The following is a 17,937-nucleotide window of genomic DNA, read 5'->3' on the forward strand; positions in this document are numbered from 1 at the left end:
AAACATCTTATCAAAGAGCAATTTCTCAAGCAATTTTGCTAAGACTGTCTGGGAGTGTTTTCAGGTTTGGAACTCTCTTTCTTATTGCTCTATTAGCCAATTTACTGCCTGGTGATGTCACCAGGCAGGCCAAAACTCCATCCCACCACAACAGGCTTAAATTTCATGCACTCTTTTCAAACAGCTCTTACACTAAAAGGGCATTATCATCATTTTTTGAATTTCAATGTATTATTCCAACTTTATAGTGTGGAAATATATATATAAAACACAACAAAATCATGTTTTTGACTGCACTGGGCCTTCAACTACCTTGTCAGTGATTGAATTATCACACACAGGATTTGACTAAGTACTGTCAAGTCAGACCCAGTCTTCTCTCCGTGAATCAGGGCTGGATTACCGAACAGGTACGCAGGGACCCCGGAAGTCGCTGTCCCAGGGCCCCAAATGCACCTTTTACTCAGGTCTTTTTACATATAAATTACTTAAATGGACAGAATGAATAGAGTAGAAAATTAAAATTGTCATCTTATTTTTTCACCAAGCTTCTGTCTGCTTTAACCTGGAACAATGTATTCAATGAGCTCTTAGCTCGTAATGGAATCAGCCATGATTGACGGTCTAAGGAATGATACCTGGCAGCTATAACAGACAGAGTTAATGTGTATAGTTTGTGTTTCTATCCGCTTTAGTACAATGCCCGATGCATTATCGTATCCTCATACAATTCTGAAGAATTTAAAAAGTTATCTTTGTGGGCCATATTCAGACTAAAGATACAAGCAGGGGCAGGCTTTTTCTCCAGCCAAGCAGCAACACACCTAATTCAATTAACCGTAGCAGGACCTATTGGCCTTGATTAGTAGAATCAAGTGTTTCTGCTTGGTGGGAGAGAAAGCCTCCAAGATTGTCCGTCCCTGACCTACATACAAGTAACATCATTGTGACTGGCACTGTATTTACTTTTCATTTATGCTTAAATCATGATCTTAATGATATAATACAAATGAAGCATGTGCCAATGTGAGTGAGCTTCATATTCCTGACCAACTTCAATTACAACCAAGTATATGATATTACAGCAAAAAATAAACCATGGTAATTCACCCTATGAAGTAATTCTTATCCATAATTGAGGATGGAGAGAGGTACTAACTGGAGAAGAGACCCTACCGTGCCTGAGCTTACCTCCAGGGCCTGCAGTCGTTCTAGAAGGGGCTTGGCCTCGTGGGAGTCCTCCTCATGTCCACTACTGCTGGCTCCTGGAGATTTGGGCCTCCTCTCTATCAAAGGGGGTGTTGGGCCCTCCAGACTGTTCTGCTGTTTCCACATCTCCTCCAGGAGTTTGTTCTAAACCATTGAAAGAGGGGTTGGAGAGAAACACAGAGCTGTTGAAACAGTTGAATTGCCTATTGGAACTAAGGGGTATGTGCCTCGTCAATTTTCTCCAACCTACAAGATACACATAGTATTAATGGAAAGATCTTGAATTTGGCCATCATTTGCGGATTTTATTTAATCATATACAGTAGGTGAACTGCTATTCTGTATTTGCAGTTTGCTGTATAGTGATGTAGCTACAAGCACTGTGCAGGAGTGCAAATTAAGACTTCCAATTCATTGTACTTTGACTCCTTCCAAGAAAATCAATCACAGGATTTGTTTGATGTTATATTTTATATTCTGTAGCTGCCTCTTCACAATTATAGTTAGTTTGATAGCCACCACTAGGTTACTTCTTATTTTTCTGGCTGCTCATTTAACTGGTTTTCCACCTTAACTCATATGGGTGTCTTTGGTTGACCCCCCAATATTTATTAATTGAACCATAGAGATAATAAATCCCAATTTTTCTAACATTATGAAAAATGGGACCCCAGATGTTACAAAAACATCAACATTTATGAAAGTCTCCTTCCTTGCATCAATCCATGAAGTCTTGTGAACTGCTGTTTAAAAATGCATTGTGAATTATGAGGCTTATTTGCATTTGTAATATGCTTCGTTGGTTTTTATGTCAAGCACTTTTACCCTCGCTACCTAGACCAATCAATTGCATCTCACAGGTGCTAAAGGTGAGGACTAATCGAAAAGATAGAGGCGTGTGGGTGCATAGAGTGCCGTCTAGTCTACAAAACGTCATGGCCTCATATCGATTTAGTGTTCATCACATTAAACTTTCTGAGAACCAAGCAACCATCCAGTAGACAATTAGTAAGGCCTCCAAACAAGCATAGTTGGCTCATAATGACTTGCAGTGTAGTAATGAAATACAGTGTAGTCCTGTGTGGCTCAGTTGGTAGAGCATGGTGCTTGCACCGGCAGGGTGGTAGGTTTGTTTCCCACAGGGGACCCGTATGAAAAAGTATAACAATGTATGCATTCAGTACTGTAAGTTGCTCTGGATAGGAATTGTGCACTATAATGGAACCACTTCCCATTAATCCTGATTAGGAATATGTTACAGGTACTTGAATATTTGCTGAAGACCTCACATTGGGTTAATCTTATACATATGTCATGGTAAAATGTCACTGCATTGTATTTTAAGAACCTGGCCTTTTGAACCAGTTGGTAGCACTCCCCAGCTTATTAACTCCTTTGGGACTGTGGTTAGCATTCTCGCCTTGGGGCCAGGTGACCAAGGTTCAAATACCACCAGTGGTGGTACTTACTCCTGGTGGTAGCTGCATTAGTGTCAGAATGTATGACTGGCCTAAGATGCTGTATGACAGTTGTCAGGAGATTTGATAGCATCTAACCTAAGGGTTGCCACTCTTCCCTCTATCTCTTCTGGATGCCCTATCACCATGCTACTGTGTACAGTACAACATTTCAGGGGATTGCCAATGATTGGACATTTCAGAAAGTTATTCTTTAAAATACAATATGATTTTATTTTTTATCTATTGTTCACAGCCTTTTATCTAACACTGTTTATAAAGGAACCTGTAGGGTGATTTATCAAGGGTTGCATACTTGCATAATAAAATATTTTGTTTATTTAATAAAATTAACAGAAAGCAAGTAAGAGCAAATATGGTCAATGTTCTACCTTGTAGGCCTTCATAAGGTCCAGTGGATCCACGCTGGGGCCCTCCAGTGTGTCCTGGTTCTGTAGCAGGCTCCTCACAGTCTCCTCCATACTGCAGGCACACAGAGCATTGGGACCAATCAGAACATAGACAATACAATAAACAAGCCTGTTTTACTACAGGGTATGCAACAGAAAATTATTAGTCCATCCGTTTCAGTCAGTTTTCATTCTATTTGGTGCCTAATGAACCCAACCCAGGTTCCAATATGGGAACAATAGGCTAGTTCAGGTCTATTTCTGGATCAAAAAGGGGATTAGGTGGTGAGCATGGCAGGGGGCGTGGCAATTGGAGCGATCGACCATTCGACGAGACTGAATTTCTCTACTCCCCCCCCCCCCCATCTTCCAGTTTAGAGACATTTTTGAATTTTGTGGCCAATTTTCTGTCATTCTAACATTTTCTCCATGGAGCTGAGAGACATTTTTACAATTTAAAGCTAATTTCCTGCAATTATACACATTGTGCCAAGGAGCTGAGAGAACATTTTGCAGTTTTAAAACAAATTTTATGTAATTCTATGCATTCTGCCATGGCTAATGCTGTGTTCTTCTGCTCAAACACAGGGATGGACTTAAGCTGCCCGCTAGCCGGTGGCTAGTACTTTTCAGACAAGGCTAGTTGTAAATGTGGTAAACTAGCCTGCCTACTACTGAAATGTTGTCTTTTCAAATATCTCATGGAACACATTTTGGACCAGGGCTAGTAAAATATTGCAGTCTACTAGCCCGGCTGGCCAGTGCCAAAAAACTAAAATGACATCCATACTCAAAGATTATAACAAAATCAATACTGCTAAATTCATTGTTTTTGGAATTTTCAATTCTCCCTGACTGTCTAGCTTGGTGATTGTTGGTTCTCAAAGATGAAAAAAAGACACTCAGTGGTCAGTTTATTAGGTACAACACCCTGTGGCTGTGGCTTGCTTTATGAAGCAGGCAGATAGGTATCAAGGCATTCAGTTAGTGTTCGATTGAATGTTAGAATGGGCAAAACAAGTGTCCTAGATTACTTTTAACTTGGTATGATCATTAGTGCCAGGCACGCCGGTTCCAGTATTTAAGAAAAAAAAACTCCTAGGCTTTTCAAGCACAACAGTGTCTAAGGTTTACCGAGAATGGTGCAACAAACAAAAACATCCAGTCAGCGGAAGTCCTGTGGGTGAAAACAGCTTGTTAATGAGAGGTCGAAGAGGTCGAAGGAGAATGGAAAGAATCGTGCAAGCTAACAGCCGGGCCACAAACAGGCAAATAACGGAACACTACAACTGTGGTGTGCAGTATGACATCTCGGAAATCACAGCGGTCCTCGTCACAGATGGGCTATTACAGCAGAAAACCACATCGGGTTTCACTCATATCAGCATAAAAACAAGAAGAAACGGGTCAAGTGGGCACCAACACTGGAATATTGAGGAGTAGAAAAACATTGCATGGTCTGACGAATACCGCTTCCTTTTGCGTCATGCTGATGGCAGAGTCAGGATTTGGCATAAGCAGCATGAGTCCATTACCCCATCCTGCCTGGTGTCAACACTACAGGCTGGTAGAGGTAGTGTAAGGGTGTGGGGAACATTTTCCTGGCACACGTTAGGTCCGTTGATACCAATTGAGCAACGTTTCCATGCCACAAAGAACTAAGGTTGTTCTGGAGGAAAAGGTGGGTCTGACCGGTACTAGAGAAACTGGCAACTAAGTTTACATAGGTCTTTTATCTTTTCTATGTACATGTATACAGTACCAGTCAAAAGTTTGGACACATCTACTCATTCAAGGGTGTTTCTTTATTTTTACTGTTTTCTACATTGTAAAATAATAGTAAAGACATCAAAACTATGAAATAACACATATGGAATCATGTAGTAACCAAAAAAGTGTTAAATAAATCAAAACATATTTGAGATTCATCAAAGTAGACATCTTGATGACAGCTTTGCACACTCTTGGCATTCTCTCAATCACCTTCATGAGGAATGCTTTTTAACAGTTTTGAAGGTGTTCCCACATTTGCTGAGCACTTGTTGGCTTCTTTTCCTTCACTCTGCAGTCGAACTCATCCCAAACCATCTCAATTGGGTTGAGGTCAGGTGAATGTGGATGCCAGGTCATCTGATGCAGCACTCCATCACTCTCCTTGGTCAAATAGCCCTTACACAGCCTGGAGGTGGTGTATCGCTGGAGAATGCTGTGGTAGCCATTCTGGTTAAGTGTGCCTTTAATTCTAAATAAATCACAGACACTGTCACCAGCAAAGCACGCCCACACCATCACACCTCCATGCTTCACGGTGGGAACCACACATGCAGAGATAATCCGTTCACCTACTCTGAATCTCACAAAGACACGGCAGTTGGAACCAAATATCTCAAATTTGGACTCATGAGACGAAAGGTCAGATTTCCACCGGTCTAATGTCCATTGCTTGTGTTTCGTGGCACAAGCAAGTTGTCTCTTCATATTGGTGTCCTTTAGTAGTGGTTTCTTTGCAGCAATTTGACCATGAAGGCCTGATTTCAAGCAGTCTCCTCTGAACAGTTGATGTGTCTGTTAATTGAACTCTGTGAGGCATTTATTTGGGCTGCAATCTGAGGTGAAGTTAACTCTAATGAACTTATTCTCTACGGCAGAGGTAGCTCTGGGTCTTCCTTTCCTGTGGCGGTCCTCATGAGAGCCAGTTTTATAATAGCGCTTGATGATTTTTGCGACTGCACTTAAAGAAACGTTCAAAGTTCTTAAAATGTTCCGCATTGACTGACCTGTCTTACGATAATAATGGACTGTCGTTTCTCTTTGCTTATTTGAGCTGCTCTTGCCATAATATGGACTTGGACTTTTACCAAATAGGGCTATCCTCTGTATACCACCCCTACCTTGTCACAACACAACTGATTGGCTCAAACACATTAAGAAGGAAAGAAATTCCACAAATTAACTTTTAAGAAGGCACACTTATTCATTGAAATGCATTCCAGGTGACTACCTCATGAAGCTGGTTGGGAGACTGCCAAGAGTGTGCAAAGCTGTCATTAAGGCAAAGGGTGGTTACTTTGAAAAACCTCAAATTTATTTTGATGTTTAACACTTTTTTTGGTTACTACATGATTCCATATGTGTTATTTCATAGTTTTGATGTCTTCACTATTATTCTACAATGTAGAAAATGTAAATAAAATAAAGAAAGACTATTGATGAGTAGGTGTGTCCAAACTTTTGACTGGTACTGTATATATATAATTTATTTGTATTTACACTACCAATCAAAAGTTGGTCGCTTAGAAATGTCCTTGTTTTGAAAGAAAATCACATTTTTTGTCCATTAAATTAACATAAAATTGATCATAAATACAGTGTATGGAATATCTACATAGGCGTACAGAGGCCCATTATCAGCAACAATCACTCCTGTGTTCCAATGGCACATTGTTTTAGCTAATCCAAGTTTATCATTTTAAAAGGCTAATTGATCATTTAGAAAACCCTTTTGCAATTATGTTAGCACAGCTGAAAACTGTTGTTCTGATTAAAGAAGCAATAAAACTGTCCTTCTTTAGACTAGTTGAGTATCTGGAGCATCAGCATTTGTGGGTTCGATTACAGGCTCAAAATGGCCAGAAACAGAGAACTTTCTTCTGAAACTCATCAGTCTATTCTTGCTCTGAGAAATGAAGGCTATTCCATGTGAGAAATTGCCAAGAAACTGAAGATCTCGTGCAACACTGTATACTACTCCCTTCACAGAACAGCGCAAACTGTCTCTAACCCGAATAGAAAGAGGAGTGGGAGGCCCCGGTGCACAACTAAGCAAGAGGACAAGTACATTAGAGTGTCTAGTTTGAGAAACAGACACCTCACAAGTCCTCAACTGGCAGCTTCATTAAATAGTACCCGCAAAACACCAGTCTCAACGTCAACAGTGAAGAGGCGACTCCAGGATGCTGGCCTTCTATGCAGAGTTGCAAAGAAAAAGCCATATCTCAGACTGGCCAATAAAAAGAAAAGATTAAGATGGGCAAAAGAACACAGACACTGGACAGAGGAAGTTCGGAAAAAGTGTTATGGACAGACAAATCTAAGTTTGAGGTGTTCGGATCACAATGAAGAACATTCGTGAGACGCAGAAAAAATTAAAAGATGCTGGAGGAGTGCTTGACGCATCTGTCAAGCATGGTGGAGGCAACGTGATGGTCTGGGAGGGGCTTTGGTGGTGGTAAAGTGGGAGATTTGAACAGGGTAAAAGGGATTTTGAAGAAGGAAGGCTATCACTCCATTTTGCAACACCATGCCATACCCTGTGGATGGTGCTTAATTGAAGCCAATTTCCTCTTACAACAGGACAAGGACCCAAAGCACAGCTCCAAACAATACAATAACTATTTAGGGAAGAAGCAGTCAGCTGTTCAGCACAGTCACCGGATCTCAACCCTATTGAGCTGTTGTGGGAGCAGCTTGACAGTATGGTACGTAAGAAATGCTCATCAAGCCAATTCATCTTGTGGGAGGTGCTTCAGGAAGCATGGGGTGAAATCTCTTCAGATTACCTCAACAAATTGACAACTAGAATGCCAAAGGCCTGCAAGGCTGTAATTGCTGCAATTGGAGGATTATTTGACTAAAGCAAAGTTTGAAGGACACAATTATTATTTCAATTAAAAATCATTATTTATAACCTTGTCAACGTCTTGACTATATTTCCTATTCATTTTGCAACTTATTGCATGTATGTTTACTTGGAAAACAAGGACATTTCTAAGTGACCACAAACTTTTGAACGGTAGTGTATATGTTTTACACTGTTTGGACTTAGGTGGCCCAAAGAAAGGCTTAGGCGGCCTGCCCAATGATTGCAATGGCAGAAATATTCCTGTAGTTTATCAGTAGAGGGAGAAATGCATAATAGCACAAGTCATGAGGCTGATATTGGATGCGCTTCAGATCGACACCCAGGATAGTGTGTCAACCAGCACAACAAAGTAACACTTTATTCTAAGGGACACATAAGACATGGCTATTTCACAGCTGACATAGCCATTATGTAACAATTATGAATGCATAGTGTAACCACATTATCAAAACCTCCTAACTAACAACAAGTAGCCTACAAAGGGGCCATCAGTCGCCTATTGTATCCATGCTTTAAATGTCTCTACTGGTGAATGCTTTGCCCATCAGTTAGTAACCTTTGCAAACAACCATCATGCTAGCTGACATGTGCGCTCTTACTCCTCATTAAACTGGCAGATCCTTGTTTACTGATTTATAATTGCTTTCCCTTAGAGCGATGGATGTTTGAGAGACACTGACCGCGCTTCCCATAACGCCGTACTCAGTGACATTTTGCCCAGTCATTTCCATAGCAACCCTTCTCTGCTTGATGCATGTGGCACGGATATTAGTCCTACCCAGCTAACTGTGACCAGGCCTTTGACAGTCTTGCCAGCCAACACTTTCAGAGAGAGTCTTGGATATTGGAAATTAACACTGTCACTGACCTGAAACCCACCCAGCAAATGAAAAGGAGGAGTGAGGCCACTAACAGTAAATTAGGAAATTACAAATTCCATGAATTTTAGCTCTTAAGAAATGGGGGATAGAAATAAATAAAACAATAAAGGAAAGCAACGTAATTCATTAATGCAACAATGCTACACAGTTGTAGTTTCACAGTACTTTATCCTAATAGATACATTTAATTCAATATATTTATTAGAGAAAAGTACTAAGAACAACGGATTCACTGTGTGACAGTTTGTGGTTACATAAGCATAGAAATTGCTGAGCTGTATCAAAGGTTTACATAATAATGTACTTTACTAAAATCATTTTCACATTGCTCTCCCTCATTGATTTCTTTCCATGACGTTTAGCCATAACCTCTTCTCAACCCTGCTGAGGGAGCAGCAGCCTCTTCTTAGAGCTTGTCTAACCATCATACTGGACACTCCATTTCCCTGCTCTCCATTCACTTGTCACACTGACTGACCTTGACACTCGGGCTAACCTAGTGCAAACCAGATGGGATGGCATATCGCAGCTGAATACTGTGGTTACCATGCTGGTTAAGTGTGCCTTGAATTCTAAATAAATCACAGACAGTGTCACCAGCACCCACACCATAACACCTCCTCCTCCATGCTCAACCCAATTGAGATGGTTTGGGATGAGTTGGACCGCAGAGTGAAGGAAAAGAAGCCAACAAGTGCTCAGCATACATGGAAACTCCTTCAAGACTATGGGAAAAGCATTCCAGGTGAAGGTGGTTGAGAGAATGCCAAGAGTGTGCAAAGCTGTCATCAAGTCAGTGTGGCTACTTCAAAGAATCTCAAATATAAAATATAAAAACTTTTTTGTTTACTACATGATTCCATATGTGTTATTTCATAGTTTTGATATCTTCACTAATATTGTACAATGTAGAAAATAGTAAAAATAAAGAAACACCCTTGAATGAGGGGGTGTGTCCAAACTTTTGACTGGTACTGTATATCTTTTTTACAATATATTTTCCTTTATTTTTCCCGAACCCTATCACCCCTCCCCTAAAGGGGGTAAACTATTGGACAACAACACTTATGCTTCTACTTCCAGCTTATACAGTACATACTATATACATTTTACAGACACAGTATATTTTACGAGTTATCTTTTGTTTGTTTTTAGTCCCGTCCTTCAGCTACCATCAACCCCTCCCATCTGTCTCTGAAGACCATCCAGTTTTGATTTCTATTTGCCATATATTTTTCAACTGGACTGTGATGTTTCAGAAAAGTTCTGAACCTTTCTATTGTCATAGTTTCTGTAGGTTATAAAATTAAAGATAAATAATAATAATACTCTTAGGAAATATGTTTATCGATTGACTGTGACTTTTCAGATCACCCAGTAGTGCTATTTGTAGAGTTAACTCCAGGTAAATGTTGCAATTCTTCAGCCATTCCTGAACCTGAGCCCAAAAACAAGCTTGGACAGTACCAAAATAAATTATCTAATGATTCGGGTCTCTTCATAGCAAATTCTGCAGAGCCGGAATGGTTGTTTCCCCGATATATAAAACATTCTATTTGTTGCAAGAATTTTGTATAATAATTTAAATTGAAAAACTAAGATTTGAATCCAGCGTTGTTTTGTGTATCAGTTCATAAATCATGTGCCATGGAATCGGTACGTTGAAAATCTCTTCCCAACTATTTAGCAATCTGTATGGCAAATCTGTATTTTTTTTGTCCTTAACTGAAACTGGTATACTTTTTTATTTGACACAATTTTCTTTAACCATTTTAGTCTTTAACACAGGGAAGACAGATAAGTTCCTTACTTAACCCCCTTCCACTTGCCTCTTACATTTTTGCAGTAATGCTGAATAAATAACTGTCTGCTGTACGCGTCGCTCATTCTCACTTTCAAACTGCACAAGTATTTTACATTCAGATAAAAAAAGAGCACGCATGCGTTTGGATAGAGCAGACATGTCCATATATTTTTGTTCGCTGCATGTGTAACATAACTCCACCCGTCCTATTTATGATTTCATTTACAAATATTATACCATTTTTAAAACAGTTTTTCCAAAAATAATAGTATATTTGATCAATTAGTATATTTGAGTTTAACCATAATATTTATTGTAATATTTGTTCTATCTTTACTGGTGGACTAAACTGAAATTGCAACCAATTTTCTATGGCTTGTTTGAAAAATGGCTATATTTGGGAGATTATTTCAGTTTCAAATAACCGAAAGTAAAAAGTTGTAATCTGAATAAGGGAAAAGAGTCATTATTGAGCATGGGGTGAGCCATTCTTACTTATCTGCTAGAGAACCAGTTCGGATTTAAGTATAGCTTTTGTATGGCTGAAGCCTTTAGTGAGTTGTGATGTCTTCACTAATGCTTTAATATTTAATCATTTCTGCCCTCCGAATTCATATTCATTATATAAATAGGCCAGTTTAATTTTGTCTGGCTTACCATTCCAAATAAAATAGAATATGCTTTGCTCACATACACTGAACAAAAATATAAACGCAACATGTAAACAAAGTGTTGGTCCAATCTTTCATGAGCTGAAATAAAAGATCACAGATATTTTCCATATGCACAAAAAGCTTATTTATCTAAAAATGTGTGCACAAATTTGTTTACATCCCTGTTAGTGAGCATTTCTCCTTTGCCAAGATAATCCATCCAACTGACAGTTGTGGCATATCATTAAACAGTGTGGTCATTACACAGGTGCACCTTGTGCTGGGGACAACAAAAGGCAGTTCTGTCTCAAAATGTGCAGTTTTGGCTCAGTGGCTCAGTTGGTAGAGTATAGCACTTGCAACGCCAGGGTTGTAGGTTCGATTACCACAGGGGACCAGTACCGTAAAAAGTACAAAGATGTATCTACTCGCTACTGTAAGTCGCTCTGGATAAAAGCATCTGCTAAATGACTACAATGTAAATGTCATGTCTCACAAAAAAATGCCACAGCTGTCTCAAGTTTTGAGGCAAGGTGCAATTAGCATGCTGACTGCAGGAATGTACACCAAATACACAAATGTTAATTTCTCTACCATAAACCTCCTGCAACGTCATATTACAGAATTTGTCAGTGTGTCCAACCAACCTCACAACCGCAGACCACGTGTAACCACTCCACCCCAGGACCTCCATATCCATCTTCTTCAGCTGCAGGATCATCTGAGACCAGTCACCCGAACAGTTGATTAAACTGAGTAGTATTTCTGTCTGAAATAAAGCCCTTTTGTGAGGAACAACTCATTCTGATTGGCTGGGCCTGGCTCCCCAGTGTGTGGGCCTATGCCCTCCCAGGCCCACCCATGGCTGTGCCCCTGCCCAGTCATAGGAAATCCATAGACTAGGGCCTAATGAATTTATTTCAATTGACTTATTTCCTTATGTGAACAGTAACTCAGTAAAATCATTGAAATTGTTGCATGTTGAATTTATATTTTTGTTCAGGATAATTTTTAAAACAAGTCATTAGGTGTTGGCAGGGCCATAAGCAAATAGATAAACTGGGATATGACTAAAGAGTTAAATTAGGGTGATTTTTCCACAAATAGCCAGGTAATTTCCTTTCCTTGGTAGCAAGATCTATTTCTGCTAACTTTGTATTAAAATGTATTGTAGTGAGATCATATTTTTCTTTTGGGATATGAATACCAAGTATGTTCACTTCACCATCAGACCATTTTATTGGTAAACTACACAGTAATGTAAAAGTTGTATTTTTGGTGATCCAATACGTAATATAGTACAGTATAGTACACACCATTTGGTTGTAATTAGTTTAGAACAATTATCTAGATCCTCTATGAGGCTTTGGAGGGATCCAAATTGTGGATTTGAAAGAAAATATCTATCATCAGCGTACAATATAACACCTTTGTTTTTAAGCCCTGGATTTCTAGCTCCTTGAAATTGTTCTTCTGATTTTAATAGCTAACATTTCAATGGCCATAATAAATAGATTTGCCGATAGTGGACAATCTTGACAGTTCAATATTTTTATATATTTTTTCAATATATCCTCTTGACAGTTCAATATTTTCTGAGAAGTAGCCATTATTTACTTTTTTTATTTCACCTTTATTTAACCAGGTAGGCCAGTTGAGAACAAGTTCTCATTTACAACTGCGACCTGGCCAAGATAAAGCAAAGCAGTGCGGCAAAAACAACAACATAGAGTTACACATAAACAAACGTAGTCAATAACACAATAGAAAAATCAATGTACAGTGTGTGCAAATGTGGAAGAGTAGGGAGGTAAGGCAATAAATAGGCCATAGAGGCGAAATAATTACAATTTAGCATTAACACTAGAGTGATAGATGTGTAGATGATGATGTGCAAGTAGAGCTACTGGGGTGCAAAAGAGCAAGAGGTTAAGTAACAATATGGGGATGAGGTAGTTGGGTGTGATATTTACAGATTGGCTGTGTACAGATACAGTGATCAGTTTGCTGCTCTGACAGCTGATGCTTAAAGTTAGAGAGGGAGATATAAGAATCCAGCTTCAGTGATTTTTGCAATTCGTTCCAGTCATTGGCAGCAGAGAACTCGAAGGAAAGGCATCCAAAGGAAGTGTTCGCTTCGGTGATGACCAGTGAAATATACCTGCTGGAGCGGGGGGGGGGGGGGGGGGGGGGTTACTATACATAACTTTAACCCATTGTATAATTGATTCTCCAAAATGGAAATATTCCATGCATTTATATATACATTCCAGTCATACTTCATCAAAAGCCTTTTCAACGACAGCTTTGTCTACTCAGCCTGGTATGCCATCCAGCCCTGGAGTTTTCCCGGACTTACAGGCTTTAATTGTATCAAGTTCCTCACCTGTAATTTGGCGTTCACATGAGTCTTTCTGTACAGCTGTTCATTTTACATTATGAATAGAAAAAAAATCCTTACAATTAACTTTGGTTAGTGGAGATGGAGGAAACTGTAATGAAAACCTATATTTAAAGTACTTTGCTTCCTCTTTCAAAATATGGTTGGTGAATCATGGGTGGCTCCATCATTTGTAACAAGTTACAGTAAATTATTTTTGATAGCATTTCTATGTTGAAGATTAAAAATAATTTGGTGCATTTTTTCCAATATTCCATCCAGTTCACTTAATTTTGTAAAATATATTACACTTGATCTTTCTTGAATAAGTTCCTCCTATTCTTTTTGTTTTTCCTATAACTTATTCTGTGCCTCTATGGTACAGTTTCTATTGATATCTGTACTGTTAGTCTCTCTATTTCCTTTGTTAATATGAATTATTTTGACCTAAATTGCTTTTGTTTTAAAGATGAGTATTGCATTGGCCTCTAAAGGCACACATAAAAGCTCCCATACAATAAGGTGATCTGCTGTACCTATGTCATGTTGGAAAAAGTCAGTTATAAATTCTTCTGTCCTGGTTAAAAACAAGTTGTCATCCAATAGGCTTTGATTCAATTTCCAACATCCTCGTCCACGTGGAAATTCTGTCAGAGTAATGTATATGCCAATTATTGGATGGTCCTAGCGCATTTAGTCCCCTATCAACACTTTTTTTTTACTTTTGGTGCCAGCAAGAATGACATAAGAAAGTAGTTAAGATGACCAGCTTGACTGAGCCTACGCCATGTATAGCTCACTAGGTCAGGATATTTAAGCCTCCATATATCCACTAGTTCCAATATATCCATGATATTCGTGATTTCCTTAAATGCATGAGGGTGATACTGTAGTTTGTAATGTGATTTCCTTTACCACCCATTGAGGTATTTAAAACTGTATCATAATCTCCCACCATAATAGTAGAGTCTTGTATTGCTTGTAGGCTTAATAAGTTATTATATATTTTTTCAAAGAAGCATGGAGCTTCTTTATTTGGACCGTACCGGTTAATGAGCCAAATCTGGTTATGGTCTAATAACATATTCAAAAGATCCAATCTACCTTGTCGATCTGTTTGGAGAATTTGCACATTCGGACCAAAATTATTGTTAATTAATAGCATCACACCTTTTGAGTTTCTTTGCCCATGGGAGAATTGTATATCACCCCCCCCCCCAGTCCTGTTTCCATACAACTTCATCTAAAATTGTTGAATGAGTATACTGTAAACAATAGATATTTTATTCCTTCTCTTTTAGCCAGGTAAATACTGATCGTCTTTTCTTATTATCTGCTAAGCCATTACAATTATAACTGGCTACACTTATTCTCCATTTACCATAATGAGATACAAGTTTCAATTATATTTATCATAATATATGTTTGTTAATAAAAATAAAAAAGTACCATGATGATTGAGTGTCCATACAGGTGTATCATGATGTTCGCACTGCTACAGAGTAAACCTCCAATTGTTCTCCACTATTCCACCCACTAAAACCTTCCCCCATCCCAAGTTGGGTTGTCATCCTAGTGACTGGCAGACCACCCCTGTCCTTGGGCCTTTGAGAGATTGAGACCCCTCCTTTAAAAAGAGCACACAGTGCCACCTACAGAACAGAAGCAGATTAACACCCAAAAGCATTTCTACCACCCTCACCACGATTCTACTGTATACTGTTATAAAAAAATGTTTATAAATATATATATATATATTTTTAAATACAGTACAATCGTGGTGAGGGCGTTGGAAATGCTATATATATATTGCACATCTTAATTCATTTGTTGGGGCGACAGGTAGCCTAGTGGTTAGAGCGTTGGACTAGTAACTGAAAGGTTACAAGATTGAATCCTCGAGCTGACAAGATAAAAATATGTCATTCTGCCCCTGAACAAGGCAGTTAACCCACTGTTCCTAGGCTGTCATTGAAAATAAGAATTTGTTCTTAACTGACTTGCCTAGTTAAATAAAGGTAATAATAATAAAACATTTCCACAATTAACTAATAATATGCGTAATAATGTAGGTACTTCATATGAAGGATTGTTACCTATAATTAGGACTGGCATTACAAAAATAACATTGTTTGGCAAGCAATTAATATTTTGTGAAGCAGTTATTGTAATTCATCCTATACTTTCCCTAACATCATTACCCCTTAGCAACAGATGTGGGATACATACAGACACTCTCCCCACTGTTCCCCCACAAACAACCACAAGCTCAGATGTTCAACAGTTGTTCCATCCCCGAGCCCAACTCAAGAGAATACTTGATGCGCGAATGCATATACAGATGTAGATGTTTGAGAAGGCATGCACAATTGAGCAAGAATGGGGAGATTTGCTTAACCAATGTCAAGTCCTAGCTGAAGGAACGCAGATACACCCCTTTCCCCTGAAACACACACACGCTGGTCCCCCGTTGTGACCATTTTCCCAAGCATCTCTGGGCAATCAAACCTTTTGATTATTTTGTTCTGACCGGGCCACAATCATTTGCTCCCTCTCTGATTGTCCGAGTTTGACCCTCTCGCCATGGGTTACTGCAGCTAGTGTTGCCAGCACTGCCACTACCTGGGGTTGGGGTCTCCACTGGAATTCCCACCGCCTAAGTATAAGGTTGTCAAGGTTCTCATTAGCAGCTTTGAGAAATTCCTTGAATATTATGCTCACCCACCTGGGGGCTTTGTCTTTGATGAACCAACCTTGCCAGGCAACCTCAAACTCTTGAGGGGACAGTGCTGCTTTAGTGGGTCTCTGACCGCATTTATCTTTCTGTCTTGGTTGCCTATAGGATACTTGCAGTAGGCCTGTAAAGCAGTGAAGGACTTCTCCTCAGTGTGTGGGTCACTCAGGTTCGGTGTTTAGGGTATTGGGTTGGGGACCGTTCCATCATGATCGGACAATAAATAAATAGACTATATTTGTAATTTATTTTAAAATGTATATCCCATATCTGCACAAAATTGAAACTCTCTCTTTCACAACACAGGTTCTGAAATGTGCAACCATTTTCCTTTTTCACTCACTTAACTCACCACACTTTTCCAATCACAAAAACGCACACCTCATCTTCCATTACACCATACTTCCCCCACATACCGTGCCTTCTATGTCCTCTGTTTGCTGTGTTTTTATCCCTACCATGCCAACCCAACTTTGGACTTTTTGCTACTTTTGTGTTCCAGTTTCTTATATTTGAAGATGTATTATTTCAATAATTGTCCTTTCTTCTAATGATGCATTTATCACAGCTTTGTCTCACTACATCTCAGCCCCGTTATTCAAACACATATAGTATGATCCTCAGAACATCAAAGCAATGTCTCATTCATTATATCGCCGTCTCATTACATTTCAGCTCCGTCTCACTTCATACATTGCAATTCATATAAAATGGCATGCTCTTAAACCAAACTATTGTTTATCTTTAACATAACTAAAACCTTGCTTTAGACTCTTCTTCTCACACACAGTCAACCACTCACCCCATGCTGTTTTTCCAATCCAATTTCAGGGACGTTGTTGTTCCCTCTAAATAACGCTACAAACATGGTGCACAGATTCCTCAGATCCATATTGTATCTGGGAGTCAGTTAGCATTTTGTGTGTATGAGTGGGCATTTGGAAAAAATGGGTCGTCGTCCTCTTACCCTAACTATGTTATTATTTTCCTCATACAGGACTTACATTTCTTACAGTTAAAAAATATCAGCACTGCTCACTGCTTTTAACAAGCATGCATGACACACTATAGAAATGTTGCTAAGATACCACCTAATCACAGTTATCATTACAACAATTGCTTTGTTTTCATTGAGTACATGAAACTAGGCTAAATGACATGTCATCTTTCCAGGCAGACGGACAGTTCAGACAGGCAGACAGGCAGGCAGGCACGCAGGTAGACGGAAGGCAAAGGGATTGGGGGACTGCCAGACAGACAATGTACACATGTAAAAGCACAAACACATTCACACAGACATATAGCTGGCCTACTGTCACACATATAGGATAGGAGGCAGGCTTGCATGGTCCTAGTACAGCACCCTGTTCAATTATTATTAAAATGTTTTACTCCATTACTGTTATATGTGCCTCTAATTGTGACAGCATCAAAACATGACAGCTACAAATCATCTTAGAGACAGGAAAACAATCAGGTGCTTGTTTCTTCATGAGCTGGGGTCACGCAGGTTTGGCCGTGTCCGGGGGTATCATCGGATGGGGCCACAGTGTCTTCTGATCCCTCCTGTCTCAGCCTCCAGTATTTATGCTGCAGTAGTTTATGTGCCGGGGGGCTAGGGTCAGTCTGTTTCATCTGGAGTATTCTCTTGTCTTATCCGGTGTCCTGTGTGAATTTAAATATGCTCTCTCTAATTCTCTCTTTCTCTCTTTCTTTCTTTCTCTCGGAGGACCTGAGCCCTAGGACCATGCCTCGGGACTACCTGGC

At 39.4% G+C, this 17,937-nt stretch overlaps 1 protein-coding gene across 2 annotated transcripts in view; it reads right to left on the reverse strand.

The window, feature by feature from the left end:
- Positions 1-17,937, reverse strand: part of LOC115156184 (nck-associated protein 5-like) — a 77,752-nt gene that overhangs the window by 13,794 nt on the left and 46,021 nt on the right. For both annotated transcript variants that reach the window (XM_029703539.1, XM_029703540.1), the window contains 2 exons: positions 3,059-3,149; positions 1,192-1,353 (listed from right to left, as the gene is read on the reverse strand). In XM_029703539.1, the coding sequence (XP_029559399.1) occupies positions 1,192-1,353; positions 3,059-3,149 (253 nt within the window). The remainder of the gene's footprint in view (positions 1-1,191; positions 1,354-3,058; positions 3,150-17,937) is intronic.

This window comes from Salmo trutta, chromosome 20 (assembly GCF_901001165.1).
Source record: "Salmo trutta chromosome 20, fSalTru1.1, whole genome shotgun sequence".
Taxonomy (NCBI): Eukaryota; Metazoa; Chordata; class Actinopteri; order Salmoniformes; family Salmonidae; genus Salmo; species Salmo trutta.